We start from the raw sequence: 17,137 nt of genomic DNA on the forward strand, positions 1-17,137 counted from the left end.
GAAAAGCAGTTGAGCCATCTCTCCAGCCTGTTTTTATTTATTCTGATTTATTCGTAACAACTATGCTGAACGTACACTAGGTCTCTAAATAGAAAAGGATTAAACAGCAGGTAAATCAGAGGCAGAACACCGCTTCTAGGATTTAAAAAAAAGGCAACTAACTGTAATTTCCCCCTCAAACCAAACAAGAAACCATAGATAAATACCCATCATAGCTCTAAAGCCACAGATTGCTTCAAGTTCCTTAACTACTGGTGAATAAGGCTGACACTGTTGCCACAGCAAGTAAGAGGAAGCATTAAGTCTTCCTCAAATCTGAAATAAAAGTTTACCCAACCATGAAAACATCTATGAAGGAAACGGCATTCTATCAATAAGTTTTGAGGATATCTTACGGTAAATTTAAAAGCTACATCATATAATGAGGACTACCAGTCAATTTACATGAATTAAAGCTTTAATGAGGGCTGGAGAGATGGCTCAGCGGTTAAGAGCGCCCGACCGCTCTTCCAGAGGTCATGAGTTCAATTCCCAGCAACCACATGGTGGCTCACAACCATCTGTTAAGAGATCTGATGCCCTCTTCTGGTGTATCTGAAGACAGCTACAGTGTACTTATATATAATAAATAAATAAATCTTTAAAGCTTTAATGAATGGCAACTAAAATGCTCAACACACCAAGATACTTAAAAGCCTGTGCCTAAAATACTTTCGGGTGGAAACTACTGTACAAAGTAAGCAAAGCAGGTGGGGAAGCATCCCTAGAGCAAATATCATAAATGGTGGCAGACACAATGAAGTGAAAATTTTAAGCCTCAAGTGAGATTTTACTTTACCCTTGAAGCACACAAAGCAAATATTTATCAGTTAACTACCAAATTAAAACTTGTTTAATACTTACTCAGCAAATAACCCCTATCTATAAAGACTGATGTAATAATTAGTTTTGTTCATTAGCTTAGTTAACTTCTATAGTTTCAAAAATGTTCAGCTGATGGGAAAACAACCCACTATGACTCACTTAATAGATTCCTGAGAATCCTTACAATAAACAGCAAGGGTTTAAAACAGAAAAGTGTAAATCATTTTTATGTCCATCTACATTATCATTTCAGACATGGCCACTAGGAAAAACAAAACTGTTTCTCAGACACAAACATTTCGCTACACAACAAAACCAGAAAATAGCCAAGAACAAAATCGAAATTTGTACTGTTTCCTCCTGATAAAACTTGAAAATCTAGAAACCATGGCAATGTCCTTGAGCACTTTTTGTGGTTCAGTCATTGAAAATATTCCTAGTAATTATTAATACCATTTCCTTACATAATTAAGCAATTACGTGGTAAGTCAGGAACCATCCCCAAACTTCTGTTTTCAACTTTCCAGTAACTGTTAACAAGTACACTAGTAAACAAACCTCATTGCAAATTCAGATGCACACCATACACCTAAGGCCTTTTCCTTTATTTACTCAATATCAGCAACAGAGAATTCCTTTTCAATCACTGGCCTATATGGCGTGTGCCTCCCTGCACTTTATCCTTGTGTTTTGTCCATTATTTTTACAAATGCTTAAACCTTCATGAGGGCAGGGAAGGAAAGATGGTTAGTTAGTAAAGGCGCTTGTGACTCATGGACGTAAGCCTGACCAAAGCCACAAAATTGTCATCTGACTGTCACAGTTCCCACATAGCACGCACCCCCATCAGACACCCACAAGAAATAACTCCAAGAGTCATCAGGATTATTGTTATTTCATATGAACCAGAAGAGAAACATTTTAAAAAGGATATCAGTGTTTGTAGTTTTAATTACTGAATAAGGGGCTCTTTCCCAATAATCTATACTTAGTTTGTCATATACTCATAGTTTTCCCTTCTGCTGGCCTAAATGTGCCTAACACAAGCTTTCTGCTTTCACTTCAAAGCGTTACTGTGAGAATCAAGTGAATTACCCCCACAGATTAATCTTAGCTCATATTAAATGTTGATCACAATCATTAACATTTCTGGCTATGTGACTCTTTCTAGTCTCTATTTTAAACTACTCTGAATTTATAATAAATTGGATTTTCTGAAAGGACTTTCTCCTTCCCTCATGTATGTGGTAAGATAAACAATCAAGCTGTCATGCTTTCTATAATACTACACTGGAATTCTACTCAGAAGTCACTGCACGGAATCATCAATTCGGGACCAGGGGTAAATTCTGACTCTCATCAGCCATCAGTTTTATGGCACTGACTTGGATTCTTGTCCTTCATCAACATTCAAGCCAACTCACCAATATTTGCTGTGTTTACTCTTAGGTATAGACTTTGGAGGAAGATTTTGTGTATTACCAGAATTTCAAATGCACTTTTGGCATAGCAGTTTGACTTTTAATAATCTGACATACTGTAGCAGGTGTACAGATACAAAACTGTAAATACAATTATATAAATTATACTCATTGCAATAACAATATCATGGAAACAAGCCAAACATCTCCATCCAAAAGGCAGCAATCGACAATTATAGCGGCATGCTGAAAACTACTCGACCTTACAAAACTGGAGGATGGAAAGCACTGGCTTATACACAAGTTCTACATCCGTAGTGCCAAAACAGATGAGCAGGCTGAAAAATTAGTGTCTGTGTTTTATAATGGGTAGGAGAAACAAAAGCACCCTATGTAAAACAATCATAGAGTTCGGCTCTTAAGCATTTTGGGTTCCCTGAGAACAATAAATGTGACTTAGGGAAGGAAGCACCTGGTGTATAGCACTGCATTTACCAGCTCATTTAGAGTGGGCCTAGCTTTATTTAAGATTGTATCCAAGAAAATAATCCTTCAATTCCCAATTAAGCACGCAAATATTTAACCACAGAGGTGTTTCTACATGCCATAAGATCTCAATATCATAATTTATGTGTAAAAGCACACCTTCTCAATCACCTTGCCACAGAAAGCTATTGGAAACACTTCTCTTGTAATAACACTTTCCAAGTGTGTTGTCTTGAATAACAAGTACCAGAGCTCACACTTTGAAACAAAGTGACATTCTGTGTAATATGGCAACAAAGCCTTTCTTCCCAGGAAAGGTAAATAATGTTTTATATTTTATAAGTAACAAATGTTACATTGATTCTGTTTTGGACTCAGTCTTTCTTTTAGATCTTACATCAATGTATGCTCAAAAAAGATACAAACTAAATTATTCCTACAGGAAAACATTCTATTCCTTAAAACAATCTAAACTAAACCTAGCCGGTAACTATCTGCTTAAAAAAAAAAAAAAAAGTCCTGTCAAGAATTCGAAGGTTATGATTAAGTATTCCAAATAGAAAACGACATAAAATCACCACCTGTTTAAGCTGTTTGAGTAACGGACTGATTTTTTTTCCAAGGGAGCTTTTTCTCACTCATCACATTGTATTCCTGTCATTGAAAGAGGATTTTTTTTAATTAAAATGTACAAAAAGAGGATTCTAATTCATCTTTTAAGAATTTTAGCATAATAATAATAATAATAACAACAACAACACATTGTCAAGAAGCACACTTCAAAACACACGGGAAAATGGACAGGGAAGTTGTTTTGTGCAGAATTCACCGGGCTCTTTTGGTTTGTACCCATCTTACTGATCATCTGTGCTACTTTTGAAAGTTGAAATTAAAGTGCTAAAAACTTTCCTCCTTCTGTGGCCTCACATAAATAATAAACCTCAATATAAACCCTAGCTACTCTACAGCTGAGTGTTTTGCTGTCTCCAAGCTTTATCGCTGCCATTGCGCATACCGCAGCGGGTGACATCAGATCGAAACTATAGGGTTTCGCCGGGTACCAACCACTCCTCCAGAGATAGCCCCGGCTACCCACCCTCCCGCTGCAGGTGACACCCCCAGGTCTCTGCAGACAGCCTCTCCGGACCTAAGAATCCTCACCCGGGGCGACTTTTCAGGCGCGGGACCTGTTGCATGTCGCCTCCCAGCGCGAGCCGGAGCCAGGCACCGGCAGCCGTGCACCTGCCCGGGCGGCAGGCGCACCCCCAGCCCGCCCTCCTGCCTTCCCTCCGCGCCCCGCCACGGTCGCCCCCGGCTGCCGCCCGCGGGGAGGGCGGGGCGAGGTTCCCATGCCGCCCCCCGCCGCCCAGCCCGCCGCCCCGCTGGCCGTGAGGTTCTCACCTTAGCGGCCGCGGCCCTGGCGGACATCTTGTCTCTCTCCGCGCCGCGCGAAGCTCCTCGGACCCGAAACTCCGCGCCGCCGGCCCGCCCGCTCCTCACGCCACCGTCCGCATAAACATCTCCCGGGGACAAGCGGGGCAGGGGCGGGGGAGGCCGGAAAGGCCCGGCCCACGGGGAGGGGATTCAAGTGGGACAAAAGTCCGGGAAGCGTCCGCCCCGCCCGGGCTTCTCCGCGGGGCACACCCGGCCGCCGGCTCGGCCTCCGCCGCCCTCGGCCCGCTCGCCGCTCCGCAGTACCGGGGCCTCCGGCTGTCCCCTCCGCCTTCGGGCGTCTCCTCAAAACCCTGCTCCCGCACGTAACTTCCCCGGAACGCGCGACCGCCGAGAGACGTGCCGTCGGCGGGCAGAGCCGTCGCGGGCAACTCAGGCGGCCACGCAAAACCTGCCGGACCCGGCCACTGAGCATGCCCAGCCGGCGGGGGCGGGGCCTCCGCGAGGGGCGGGGCCAGTCCAGGTCCGACCCCCGCGCGGAAGGAAAAGCTCAGCTACCCAAGTAACTTGCTAGGCGGTTTCCGCTGCCGCGCGATCCATCCTGTTTGTTTTTATCAAAGATCCGGCAGAATTCGCCCCCGAGAACCCCAGACTCTGTGTACCAAAGCTTTTCGACTCCTTACAGAGACTTTTCTACTCCCTCTTCAGCCAGCCACCCCAGATCAGCCCCAGGCAGGAATGTGGCAAGAAAGGTCGGTCTGGCCAATACCCGACTGTGGTTTCTTTAACCTCGCAAGTAACAATGGTCACAACTGTCACCATGTGTCTGGGCATTGTTATCCCATTGGATGTGTTTTTGTTTAAAGCACAACAGAAGCGTTCTAGAAGGCCCAGAACAAACCGACTGCCTTGAATAAACCAGGTACAGATCTGGACACTGAGGGGGACCAGCACCCAGAGATAATCCCAAGCCCCCTTCTCCCTTCTTGCTAGACAGGGATCTCAATAGAATATTTTAGGCTATCAAGATTGCTGAAATTCTTTGCCCCTGAAGAGACAGATCCGGCTGCCTGCCTTTCTAAACCAGAAAAGGATGTAAGTACATGCGGAATTCAACAAGTTCAATAGGCCACTGTGCAAACTTAGGCCAACTGCCTTGCTGAACAAAAAAGTGTTGGTAGGAAACTATTTCGAGCTTCATTAATATCCCTCCTGCATACTGCAAAGCTCCACACAGATATTAGAAAATTTAGTAACATTAAATAGCATCCTTAAAGTACCTGGTACAGTTGCTACACAAGGAAGAGGGCAACATTAAGCATCGGGTTTTAGACAATTGTTTTCTCTTGAGAATTCAACTACGCGACCAAATTAAATTTAATTCTAACTTGGAGATATCCATATATGAAACGTAAACATCAATTAAGGTTTCAAAGTCAAGTATTTTGCAACTCTAAGCTAACTGAACCAGAAAAGAGCATTGTGCAAACCAAACCCTATTTCTTGGCATGCAGGAGAAGAGTTAAAGTTTTTTGTTTTGTTTTAGTTGTGATGCCTGTGATTTTTTCACAGGCAAAGTATCCTGTGTTCTCTTAAAAAGGGGTTATTCGATTGATACTATGAGAAAACAGCATTAGAAAAGACTTAGGTGTCCTTTGGTTGAGAAAGTGGCTCCTGATGGACTTTCACACCAATGCATTACCAGTTAATAAGGGATGCACTCTGCAGACCTGCCTAAAGGCAGGGAAGGTGTTTGATGCACCTACCCCTTCCCTTTTCTCATCGGTCAATCAGTTTATCGAGTCTTCCATTACATAAGCTAAATATTAGATCACTGCAACTTGTCTACATCTAATATACCTGATTGGTCTTATCTTTGCCATGGCTTAAAAAAAAATGAATTCAAGGAAAAACATTTCACTTTCAGAAGACTTTGCTTTAAAAAGTGTGTCAATTAAAATTTTCTAAATAATGTAACCATTCTTAAATTTTCCAGTGGTATTTTGAGTAACCGAAATAAATTATCTAAATTGAACTGTATGCTACACCAGGTGAATTGAATAGATATTCTTAATGTCTAAACCAAACTACATTTGTATATCTTCTCCAAATAGCAAGGGAAAGGTCCCATCATTTATAGAAATGAAGGTGCAGGTGCCATAACGAAACCTATTAATTTATAGCCTAACAAAAATAAATTAAAAATCATTTTAAAGGAAAACACTTTTGGAAGAATCTATCTCCATTGCAAAAGTATATCTGCCTGGGGGGGGGGGGGGAGGTGCTTCTCTGCAATTTATGGGAAGGTGCTTCAATATGGAGAGAATACAACATAATCTCAGAGACACACCCTTAATTTTAACAAGAGTTTATCCATTGAACATCAAAAGTCCTCAAATTATACAATGACATTAATGATTGCAGATGGATGTGGCTATAATTCTTAGGGATTTGAATTTAAAGGAGAGAAATGAAAATAAGTTAGAGACTCTCATTGAGAGTTACAAGAAAGTTCAACCCAAAATTTCCCTTTGTGTGCAGATTTCTTTCTGATCTAATGCAAAGGAACAGGAAACTGAAAACCACAACACTCAGAAGCACAACTTCCTGTGGGATTTCTGGTGTCTGCGGTCAGAAGGAAAGGAACTGCGGACAAAATCTTTAGAAATCTTAGAATTGCTAAGTAACAGGGCCTTGATTCAATGAGCCATGTCTACTCATTACATATGTATACTTATGTTTCCGAGGTAAAAAATGAAACAAAAAATCCACCTCTAGCAAGGCATAGTGATGTTGCTTTTCCTAAGTGCTCTGGGCTTATTCTTGAAAAGGGAAGAGGAAATGTTGGGCCCCAGGAGGTGGTCTTGACATCATAACAGAAGAGAGTATACTAAAAACCGCCATTAACAGTAGAGTACAGCCACTGATCGTTCTGACCTATCCACATCACTAAGGACTCTGCAGGCGGCTTCAGGGCTTTACATGCCCAAAGCAGAGCAAAATGGGAAGAAACTTTCTCTGACTTGTCAAGTTTCTGGAGTCCTTAAACAATCTGGACATGGTGGTGCATGCCTTTAACTCTAGCAGAGGACAGAGACTAGGGCAGGCAGATTTCAGTGAGTCCCAGGCCAGCTGGTCTGAATAGGGAGATACAGGACAGCCAGAGCTACAGAGAGAGGAGATACCCACCTCAATGTATATAAAGCAGTGGGGGAGTCAGCTCTTTCCTTTTACCAAATAAGTCCCAGGTCATTAGGCATGGCTCTTAACTGCTGAATCATCTTGCCAGCCCTTATTTGTATCTTATTTTAAAATAAACACTCTAAATTGTATATTTAGAGGTTACTAAAAATTTATAATATATATATATATTTCCCTATAATAAAGATTCAAAAATACTGTTAATGATCGATGTGACTTGATTTTTACCATGAGCGAATATTAATTGTATGTATTAGTAGATTTCACTGTTACAGTTCCATAAAAGCATAGACAGTGCTTGAGTCACATCTACCCTCGCAGCTCCTCTCCCTTGCTCTTTCTTCCCTTTGTCATTTCTTCATCTTCTTTTTTTAATAGTTCATATGAAAACTAAAATCAAGTCTTTCTGAAATTCTCTTCAGGGTAAAGAGTATGTCTAACCTGGACTATTTGACACTACATCTTAAAACCAAAAACACCCCTCCCTTAGAGATACCCTCCCTCCGGCTACAACAAGTGGCACTTTTTCTCTTGTCCTGAATAGTCCACAAACAGGGCTTCAAAGTACAGCATGAATGTAAAAATGGTTCTCCTCTCCCCAGCCTCAGCAGCTCTTCTTCTGCTGGGAAAGGATGCTGAGGAATGGAAACTTCCCTCCCAGAGTAGCCCCTCTTCTTCTCACCCTCCCCCGCCGAGAGCTGTGCAGCCCGCCCTGTTCTCCTTCAGCTGTGTCCCCATCACTCTATCCTCTCTTGGACCACAGAATTCTTTCTACCTTAAAATTCAACCTTCCTCTGCTGTCTTCCATTTAAAACAGAGAAACAAAATACTCATTGATCAGAACCCACTGACTACCTTCAAAGGCTCACTGCAGTGCACATGGACAGGATCCCAGTGCATAGGAACCACTGTACTTGGCTGGAGGTGGGAGTGGGCAGGGCTTACGGTCTTGAATCTTAGTTCACATTTTGGGATCTGTATTTTGGAAATAAATGTCTCGGAGACAGAGGAAGTAACACTCTGGACTCTGGGCCAATGCTGTCCCATCTTCCTCTCTCCAGTCGCTTCCTAGGAGAGGCTCTGAGCTATCTGCTAACACACCTCAGGAAGTCTATGTTGTTCCTTTACCAACGGCTTCCTACTCTGGCAAGGATCCAAGCAAAGGACAGGAGCTACTGTGTATGCTGACAAGAACATTTGCCAGCACAAGAGCCCCAGGCAGGCAGTGCCACTTCCTGTCTGACGGGCAGCTGGTAAGAGGGTCCATTCTGGTTGGAAGTGAACCCTTGGCCAGCCTAGACTGAATAACCAAGGAGTCTAGTGATGGTAACAGCCTCCATATTTCGTCTTGGTGGGAGCAGTTGGCTGGAGACTCACTTTGCTTATACCTTATACTCTGCAGGCATTTTAAATTATCTGAGAAGGGGATCCCAGCAAGCCAGCAGGCCAAGCACACACAGAGGTAGGACCTGGTCCTTGTGAAGGCCTGTGCGTCTTTCAAGCCTGCCAGGCCAAGATAGGTTCTGTTCCTGGGTTTGGGCTCTCCATTGGCTCTTTCCAACCTTCCTAAGTCTGGATATGCTGGTCACTTCTGGCTAGCTCAAAGCATCCTCTCAGGTCAAGCCACCCGTCTGAATTGTGTCAGTTCTTCACAGGAGCCAGAATCTCTGAGATTTATGTTTGGAAGTGGTGTTGCACAACGTGAGTGGTAAAATGTATGCTAATATTTTACATTTTAAACCTCTCTTTCTGTAGAATGACACTGATTAGCAAGTATGACAAATCGTGATGTCAACCACTGAAGGAAAAAACAACCACCGAGAGGTTTTGCTGTAATTAAGGGCTTTCCTGGCACCTCCTCTTCTGTTGGGAACAGGATCTGATTTCCATTTTGCATCAAGATCCAGATACAGGTGGAGATTATTCCAGCTCTCCCCACAGATACTGTTCAGTTGGTAGCAAGCCTCCCCAGAGCTGCCCACCAGCCGTTTCTCTGTGTTAAGGCATGCCCAAATCGTCTGCATCTTCCCTCCTCCCTAATTTCACAAGTAATATACAATTTTAAAATCCACTGTGCTCACATTCCAGTTGCCCATAAATACTATCATTTAAACCTAAATAGAAAGTATGTCTCCAGATTGCTTGCTTTGACTGTGTGTGTGTGTGTGTGTGTGTGTGTGTGTTCCCTCTCTATCTTTTATGTGTAGTATGTGCCCGCACATGTGTGCACATGCATGTGCTAAGTAAAACGTACAGGGAGTGCCTAGACCCATTTTCCTCTACTGTTAGCATCTTGCATGTCCCTGAAACATTGAACATCTCTTGGGTCACATTAGTACAACTAACTCGACTATGTCAAGTTCTGCTAATCAAATCCCCCCACAATCCCACAGGGCTGCGAATTAAACACGGGGCCTCACACATGTTAAACAAGCACTCTATCACTGAATTCACTCATTCTTCCTTCTTGTTCTTTTCCTTCTCTCCTCCTCCTCCTCCTTTTCCTCCTCTTCTTCTTTCTTCTTTTCTTGAGACTGTCTCATATACCCAAGACTGCCTTGAACTCACTACGTAGCTGAAGGTGACCAGGGATTTCTGACTGTTCTGCCCACTTCCCCCGAGTGCTGAGATCACAGATGGACACCACCACCACGCCTGATTTGAGAGTTAACTCTTTTAAGTTCACTTATAATCTTCCTTTATTGTCCATTTCTCCTACTCTCCAGATATTAAGAAGACTATTTTGAACATTTTCCAGAAGTCGGTATGAACATCACACGGTAGTTTGAATGAGTGTGATCTCCATAGGCTCCTTATTTGAATGCTTGTTCCCAACTAGTGGGACTACTTTGAAGGATGAGGATGTGTGGCCTTGATGGAGGTAGGCTTGGAGTCTTCAAAGGTCCACACCATTCCCAGTTAGCACTCACTCGATTTCACTCGTCCCCCTCCCCCTCATTGCCTCACGGTCATGTCTCAAGATGTAATCTCTCAGCTACTGCCCGGATGCCATGCCTAATTGCCTACTGCCATGCCCCCAAATGATGATCATGACTCATTCTCTGAAACTCTAAGTCCCAAGTAAATTGTCTCTTCCATAAGTCATCTTAGTCTATTCCCGATAATAGAAAAGTAACTAAGACGTCATCATCAGATCAGACAGATCATATTATCAGAAAATAGGAGGACAAAGCAAAGTATACATTTATATTCATATTTTCTCACTCTCTCTGTCTCTCTAGACCTCTCTCATTGTGGGGGTAGGAATGTCATATATAGCCCGGGTTGGCCTTGAACTTGTTATGTAGTGGGGGAATGACCTAGAACTTCTGAGCTTCCCACCTCTACCTCTCAAGGTTGTGGATCACAGGCCTGGGCCACCATACTTTACTTAGCACATTTCTTATTCCGTTCAAGACCCATTTCCCTAAGGCTCAACTTTATGACAGAACTACCATGAGATACTTTTCAGGGCCGCACACACCAGTGGGTTTGAGACTAAGCCATCTACATTTCCCTAGTTCTAATCAACGGATTAGTGGGGAAAAGAAGCTTCTTGGTGTCTCCAGAAAGGCCCATATACAAAAGGCCTGTCAGCTTGTGGTGCTGCCAGCAGGTACAGAGGACTGAGCGGCAGAGGTTAGTCAGGGGGTATTCCCTGAAAGGAAATATTGAGTTTTGATGCCTCCCTGCCCTCTTCTGTCCTTGCCAAAAACAAAGTTGGAAATGAAATCTAATATCGTTAGTGACCGGGTCATGCAGGGAAGATGTTTTCAGTGACTGCAGCACATTCTAAGAAAAACAACCTGGAATGAAAGTCACCCAGTGAGCTGATCCTAACGACAAGAACATCTCCATGTTAAAACCACTATATAATTGTGTGCATTAACATACACTTGTATATTCAATAATACGCTTCTAACAATGTGTGTATTCGCACATAAGGGTATATTTAACACATTACCATTATTAACATATACACCATTATTTTTTCTTTTTTGAAACAGGGTCTCACTCTGTAGCCAAGACTGACCTCAAACTGACTATGTAGCCTAGAATGGCCTGGAATACATGATAGTCCTCCTGCTTCAGCCTCACAAGTGCTGGCACTACAGATGCGAGCCACCAGATCCTACTCGCACAGCAATTTATAACGTTAGCACTGTTAAGAGATATAATCCTCAGAGAGCTCATTACAAATATAGAACAATTTCAAAGTAATAATGCTAATATATATTTTATATAGACTAATAATGACAATGTTATATCTGTTATAAGAGGGATACATATTAGTGCATGTTAACACTGTTAGGAGCCAATATTGTAACTTATAACAGAAAAAAAAAGTATAAAATTAAAAAAGTTAAACAAGCCGGGCAGTGGTGGCATACATGAGCGCACAGGAGATGGGGGCAGGCAAATCTCTGTGAGTTTCAGGGTAGCCTGGTCTACAGAGCTAATTCTGGCCTAGCCAAAGCTACACAAAGAAACCCTACCTTGAAAAACCAAATAACAACCACAACAACAACAACAACAACAAAAAAACCCACAAAACACAAACAACAAAAAAGTTAAATGAACATTCTATAACTGTAATTCAACCACTGACTACTGAATTTTTTGCTGGAGCCATTCTAAAATGGCCCTGGCCACTGAAGGGGGCCTAGAAATCATAACAGCTCAACAGCAATGGACACTTAGCACACACACCACAACGTCCAGTCGGGAACAGGCAGTTAGAAGCCTAGGTCAAGGATTATGCAAGTTCCAGAAAGCAGGAAAGAAAGTTCTCAAGTAACAGTGGGTCAAAGGATATAGAAGCCAGGAAACTGCCTCCAAGGACCAAAGAGGATCCTATCTGGTGGGAAGAAAGGGAGGAAGAGGGGGGAGGGGCAGAAGATGGGATGAAAGGAAAGAATAAACACCAGACATCTAAATCCCATGAATTCATCATGAGAAAAAAGAGAGAGGGAGAGGCCCTGTAAACAAACATAACTCACTGAACAGTCCTGTGCACACAGGGACCCTAACTTCTCCCTCAACACCAATGATACATTTTGTGCCTGAGTTTTATTTCGGCTCGCCATGAAACTATAAGTGGGGAGGTAATATCTGTCCTGGAATGCCAGCTAAGAAGGGTAAACTTGTGACTTCAAAATATCCTGGATCTTTTCGAACCAAGGACAGAAGAACCACTCCCACACTCCCAGAATGCCTCAAAGGCAAGCTTTTATGCTCCTAGAAACAACTGGAAACACCCAGTCCTGTCTATAAGTAATTCTGGCTTCCCTCAAAAATGTTATCTGGTTGGCCTCTAGCCTAGAAGGCTGTCTTGTATTGACAGAAATGTAGGTCATGGAGGAGCAGGTTAATGACTTGCAAGAAGCTAAATAAATGTGGAAGGTTCTTTGGAAAGAGGACACTTTCCAAGCAAATCAGTGGGAAAGGCAAATGGAAGAGGGGGCTTGGGAGGGAGCAGAGTTAGTAGAGCACTGACCTAGCTGGAAGCCTAGGTTTTACCTCCAGTATTGCATCACCACATACCTCTAATTCCAGAGCTTGGGAGGGGGGTGGAAACAGGAAGATCAGACCTTCAAGGCCACCCTTGTGTATATAATGAGCTAGAGGCCAATCTGGGTGAGGAGCGGTGTGTGTGGGTGGGGGGAGAAGAAAGTAAGGAGGATCGTGTGCAGGCTCCTCTTCAAATCTATCTGCTTCTACAAGACATTTTAAAGATGACAGGATGAGCAATCATAGACTAGGTGGGATGATGCCAACGTAATGGCGGTCTCATAGCTTCCTCTCAAGGAAGGAGCCCTTCTGGAGAAATATGCCTGTAAACACATAAAGCTGAAGTGGCAGGATGTTTGGAGTTTACTTTAAAAATAGTTTATCAAAGAGGAAACTGTAAAACTGGGAGTAAACTTGCAGCAAAATACTGAGAACTGGCGGGTCCAGGTGATGCACCAAAGGGGCTCCATGAGCCCAGTCTTTCTGCTCTACGGTGCGTTAGATATATCTAATGGCACACATCTGGCTTCTTTCCATCATGAAAAGTAACGGGAGCACGTAAACAGAAAGACGTCTGTCTGGATAGACTAGAAAGATGACTGTCACAAGTTCTTCTCACCCCACTGGGCTGGATGTGTCATGGGGTGGTCTTTTCTTCTAGTCTTTGAAGCTGGCCTTGCTTTTCCTCCCTGACAGGATTCTGTAGCCCAAGTACACAGTGCATGAAGAGCACCCTCCCTGAGGCCTTATCACTTCTCCTGCACTAAGGCATGTACTAGCACATACTCAGAAGACCAGCTGCTTTCCAACAGGGCACATTTCCCTCTGCATACATGAGTGTGTATGTGTATATATACGTACATACATGCATTCAAGCCAAGATTCATTAGATCAAGATTCATTAGAATGGGTTGGAACACACCCAAGGTGCAAAACTCACCAAACTGTACATATTTGCTGTGCTCAAAGCCTATGTCACTAAAAGAAAATGCTAAAATAGTTACCACAAAAAGCTCAGGCATAAGCCCAGTGGTAGTGGTGGCGCACACCTTTAGTCCCAGAGCTCAGGAGGCAGAGGCTGGTGGATCTCTAAGTTCAAAGCCAGCCTTGTCTACAGAGCAAGTTCCAGGATAGCCAGGGCTACACCAAGAAACCCTGTCTTTAAAACACACACACACACACACACACACACACACACACACACACACACACACACACAAAACCACCAAAACAAACAATAAACAACAAACAAAAACAAAAAACTAAAACAAAACCAAAAAACCAAAAGTTGATTGAGTAACTTCAAAACAGCCTATTGTGCCCATTTCCTCTCACTAGAAGAACACTGTACTCATAAAACATAAAACCCAAAGTGGTTAAAATATTTTTCTATAATAATAGCTACTTGTTGGGAAAATATTCTCGTTAGTTTGATACTTTAATATTTTATAAATATGGCTATCTTCTGCACATGAGATTACTGTTTACACAACTGCCATCCATGTTTAATGCTAATTTACCCAATCTTTTCCTTTCTATTTCCAGAGGTACAGAATAACTTTCATACAGTGAAAAAGAATCAAATGAACATATGAGACTATTTTATACTGTTTTGCATTAACACACTAATGTTCAGCAAATGTTATAAACGCCTTTTCAGACAACAGGTTTACAGGCTTAATGACTACTTGGAGAGAGTGGACCTCAAAAGCCAGTCATTAGCAGTGGCTTCCTTATATACGAAACCAAATTCAAACAGACAAATGAAACTTGAGGCAAGCTGAGCTTTCTGGTGCAACAGAAACGAGGACACCCCAAGGCTCCTTCTGCTGGGGGTTACGTTTTTTTGTTTTTTTGTTTGTTTGTTTTTTGTTTTTTTTTTTGTTTGTTTTGTTTTGGGTTTTTTTTTTTTTTTTTTTGGGTCTTCCTGCTCCCGAGGCAACACAAAGCGCGGATGAAAGCTGTCAGATCCATTGTGCTCCTACCACTAAGATAATGTCCTCTGCTGCACAAAGTGTGAATACACATGGCGAAGGCATCAGTTGGACTGTGAGGGAAGTAAGCTGGGAGAGTCTTTGGGGAATACAGTACTCATCTGCATAGCAGGGGTTGCTGAGAGGGACTGCAGGACAAAGGTGGAGTGGGGCTGTAGGAAAGTCAGGAGCATTGTAGCTACAAGAGTCAGGGCAGCCTTGAGTGGTTAATGCCAAAGCCTTTTTCATCCCTGACACTTTGGGGCCACTGTGGGTGTGGTTATTTCTAAGGTTATTCGTAAACCTTACCAGTTTTGCAAAGATGCATATTATAAAACCGTGTATTTTGTTGCCAAGAAAAGGTCCAATTTTAAATATGATTCATGTGTTCCATAATGGAGAGCAAACTAGAAGAAAAGAAAAAGTTTTATGAAAGCTCAGGAAATTTAAACACACACACACACACACACACACACACACACACACACACACACATACCAGCTGAGCTGAAGTTGGTGTGCAAGAATATGTTTTGAAAGGGTGTGGCTTCCTGGCTCTGGATTGTTTGGAAACATTCTAACAAAGCCAAATTCATTTCTCCGATATCCTGAACGCACTAGGAGTGGCTTCCCAAAATAGCAGAACATAAGCTATTCCTATATGTAGAATGGACTTCAGGCAACTGAGAGAGGTGGTAAATACCTAAGACTTCCAACCCAGATCTTCCAAACCATTGCAGAGAAGCTCTCCATAGCTAGCTGGATCTGGAAATGTAGCGACTGTGCGACTATCTGGAAATGTAGCGATTCTCTGGACACTTCTCATTCACTCTCATTCCTTCCCTCTGCTCAGCGGACCTATATGCGCTTTCAATTACGTGCCAGAAATTTTTAAAAATTTGTCCAGGCTTCCTCTTATCTACTTCATCCTCTCCTTCTCCCACCCCTGCCTTTGACACTGCAATGCTGTGTTCCCATTAGTCAAGGGCAGGAGTACATTGAGGTGTTAAACCAGCCTTCCTTAGGCCTGGGCCCCATACTATGTCTGAGTTACTTGGCCCCTCACAATTCACTTCCACAAGTTAGGGCTGGGTCAGGGGTGGATCAAGAGTGGGGTTGACTTGGTTATTCTTGGTGTTAAGCTAGTCATGGCACAGCCACCCTTCAGAACCAAGTCAGAACAGTACAGTAAGAAGCAAAAAGGCATGGTAACAGGGCCTGGCTACTGTGAGTATCCCTCAAGTCCACGTACACATTGTAACTTAGGCAGCAGGGCGACAGTTTGAAGAAGATGACTAAGCTATCAGGGTGGAATCCTCGTAAATAAAATTATGGACCTCAACGCAAGAGTGAACTCTCTTGCCTTCCATCTACTCTGTCCAATTCAGACACAAATTCTTCCCTCCAGAGGACCCAGACACAAGGTGCCACACTGGAAGGAGAAAGCAGCCCATAGTGTTCCCTGAACCGTGCCAGGCGCCTTTATCTTGGGTTCCTCAGAGCACAGAACTGTGAGAGATAAACTTCTCCTGCTTATAAACCACTTGCTTTGTGGCATTTTGTTAGAGTAAAACACAAGTGAAGGAACACGTGACTGCTTAAACAAAAAAGTAACAGGTGAAAGGATATGCTACTTCCCATTACCTACCTTCTTCCCGTAACACAAACATATTTATTAAAGTAAAACAAAACCAGAACCAGTGACCAGAGGCAAGTGACAGCAATTAGAACTAATTAAATAATAGGGGAGAACAATATTTTAAAATATTTCTGATTCTCTGGTCCAGCACTTTATTTTAAATCTTTTTTTAACGTCATAGATAATTTAAATTCTGTTGGCTTTGTATTTACATGAATGTTAAGACCTTTAAAAGAAAAACAAACACATGAACAGTGGAAGAGATACTGTCTATTTTTAATAACATCAAGGAAAAAAAATTATCCTCTGCTTTTGTTTCTTGTAGGGTAAGTACATGACTCTCCGCTTTCTTCGCCCAGCCCTCCTTTCAGAGCTGCTCAGATAAGGCCTCTTCTCATTTCTATGTGAAGTAAAACTGACCGTGGTTATACAGAACACTCCCTTTGATACGCACCTCCACTGTTCTCAAGGCCACGGGACACCAATCTACCTGTGTCTCTCCGATGTGATAAAAATCAAGCTCCCAAAAAAGCAAAGTGTGGATCTCCTTTAATTTCATTCTTGGCTGGAACATTTGCCAGCTTGAGAATCTTGTCTTAGTCCTCAAAACATAGTCTGCTCGCTTTGAAACCATGGGCTTCTCATTGGTTA

General features: G+C 42.8%; 1 protein-coding gene and 1 long non-coding RNA gene across 26 annotated transcripts in view; one reads left to right on the top strand and one right to left on the bottom strand.

Moving 5' to 3' along the window:
• The window catches only part of Tjp1 (tight junction protein 1), a 244,817-nt gene that overhangs the window by 77,433 nt on the left and 150,247 nt on the right, over positions 1-17,137 (bottom strand). For 6 of the 25 annotated variants that reach the window (NM_001437499.1, NM_001437497.1, NM_001437495.1 and 3 more), the window contains exon 1: positions 4,173-4,632. The exons of 9 other annotated variants lie outside the window; for them this stretch is intronic. In NM_001437499.1, coding sequence (NP_001424428.1) covers positions 4,173-4,199 — 27 coding nt within the window. In that variant the 5' untranslated portion in view covers positions 4,200-4,632. Of the gene's footprint in view, positions 1-3,352; positions 3,426-3,932; positions 4,042-4,172; positions 4,633-17,137 lie in introns of those variants that run through there. 10 more of the 25 variants (XM_087655280.1, XM_087655273.1, XM_087655272.1 and 7 more) reach the window with 5 other exon arrangements.
• Positions 4,394-7,568, top strand: LOC120099840 (uncharacterized). Its single transcript, XR_015646875.1, has 2 exons — positions 4,394-5,258; positions 6,705-7,568. It is a non-coding gene; the product is annotated as an uncharacterized LOC120099840 (long non-coding RNA).

This window comes from Rattus norvegicus, chromosome 1, assembly GCF_021556685.1.
Source record: "Rattus norvegicus strain SHRSP/BbbUtx chromosome 1, alternate assembly SHRSP_T2T, whole genome shotgun sequence".
NCBI lineage: Eukaryota > Metazoa > Chordata > Mammalia > Rodentia > Muridae > Rattus > Rattus norvegicus.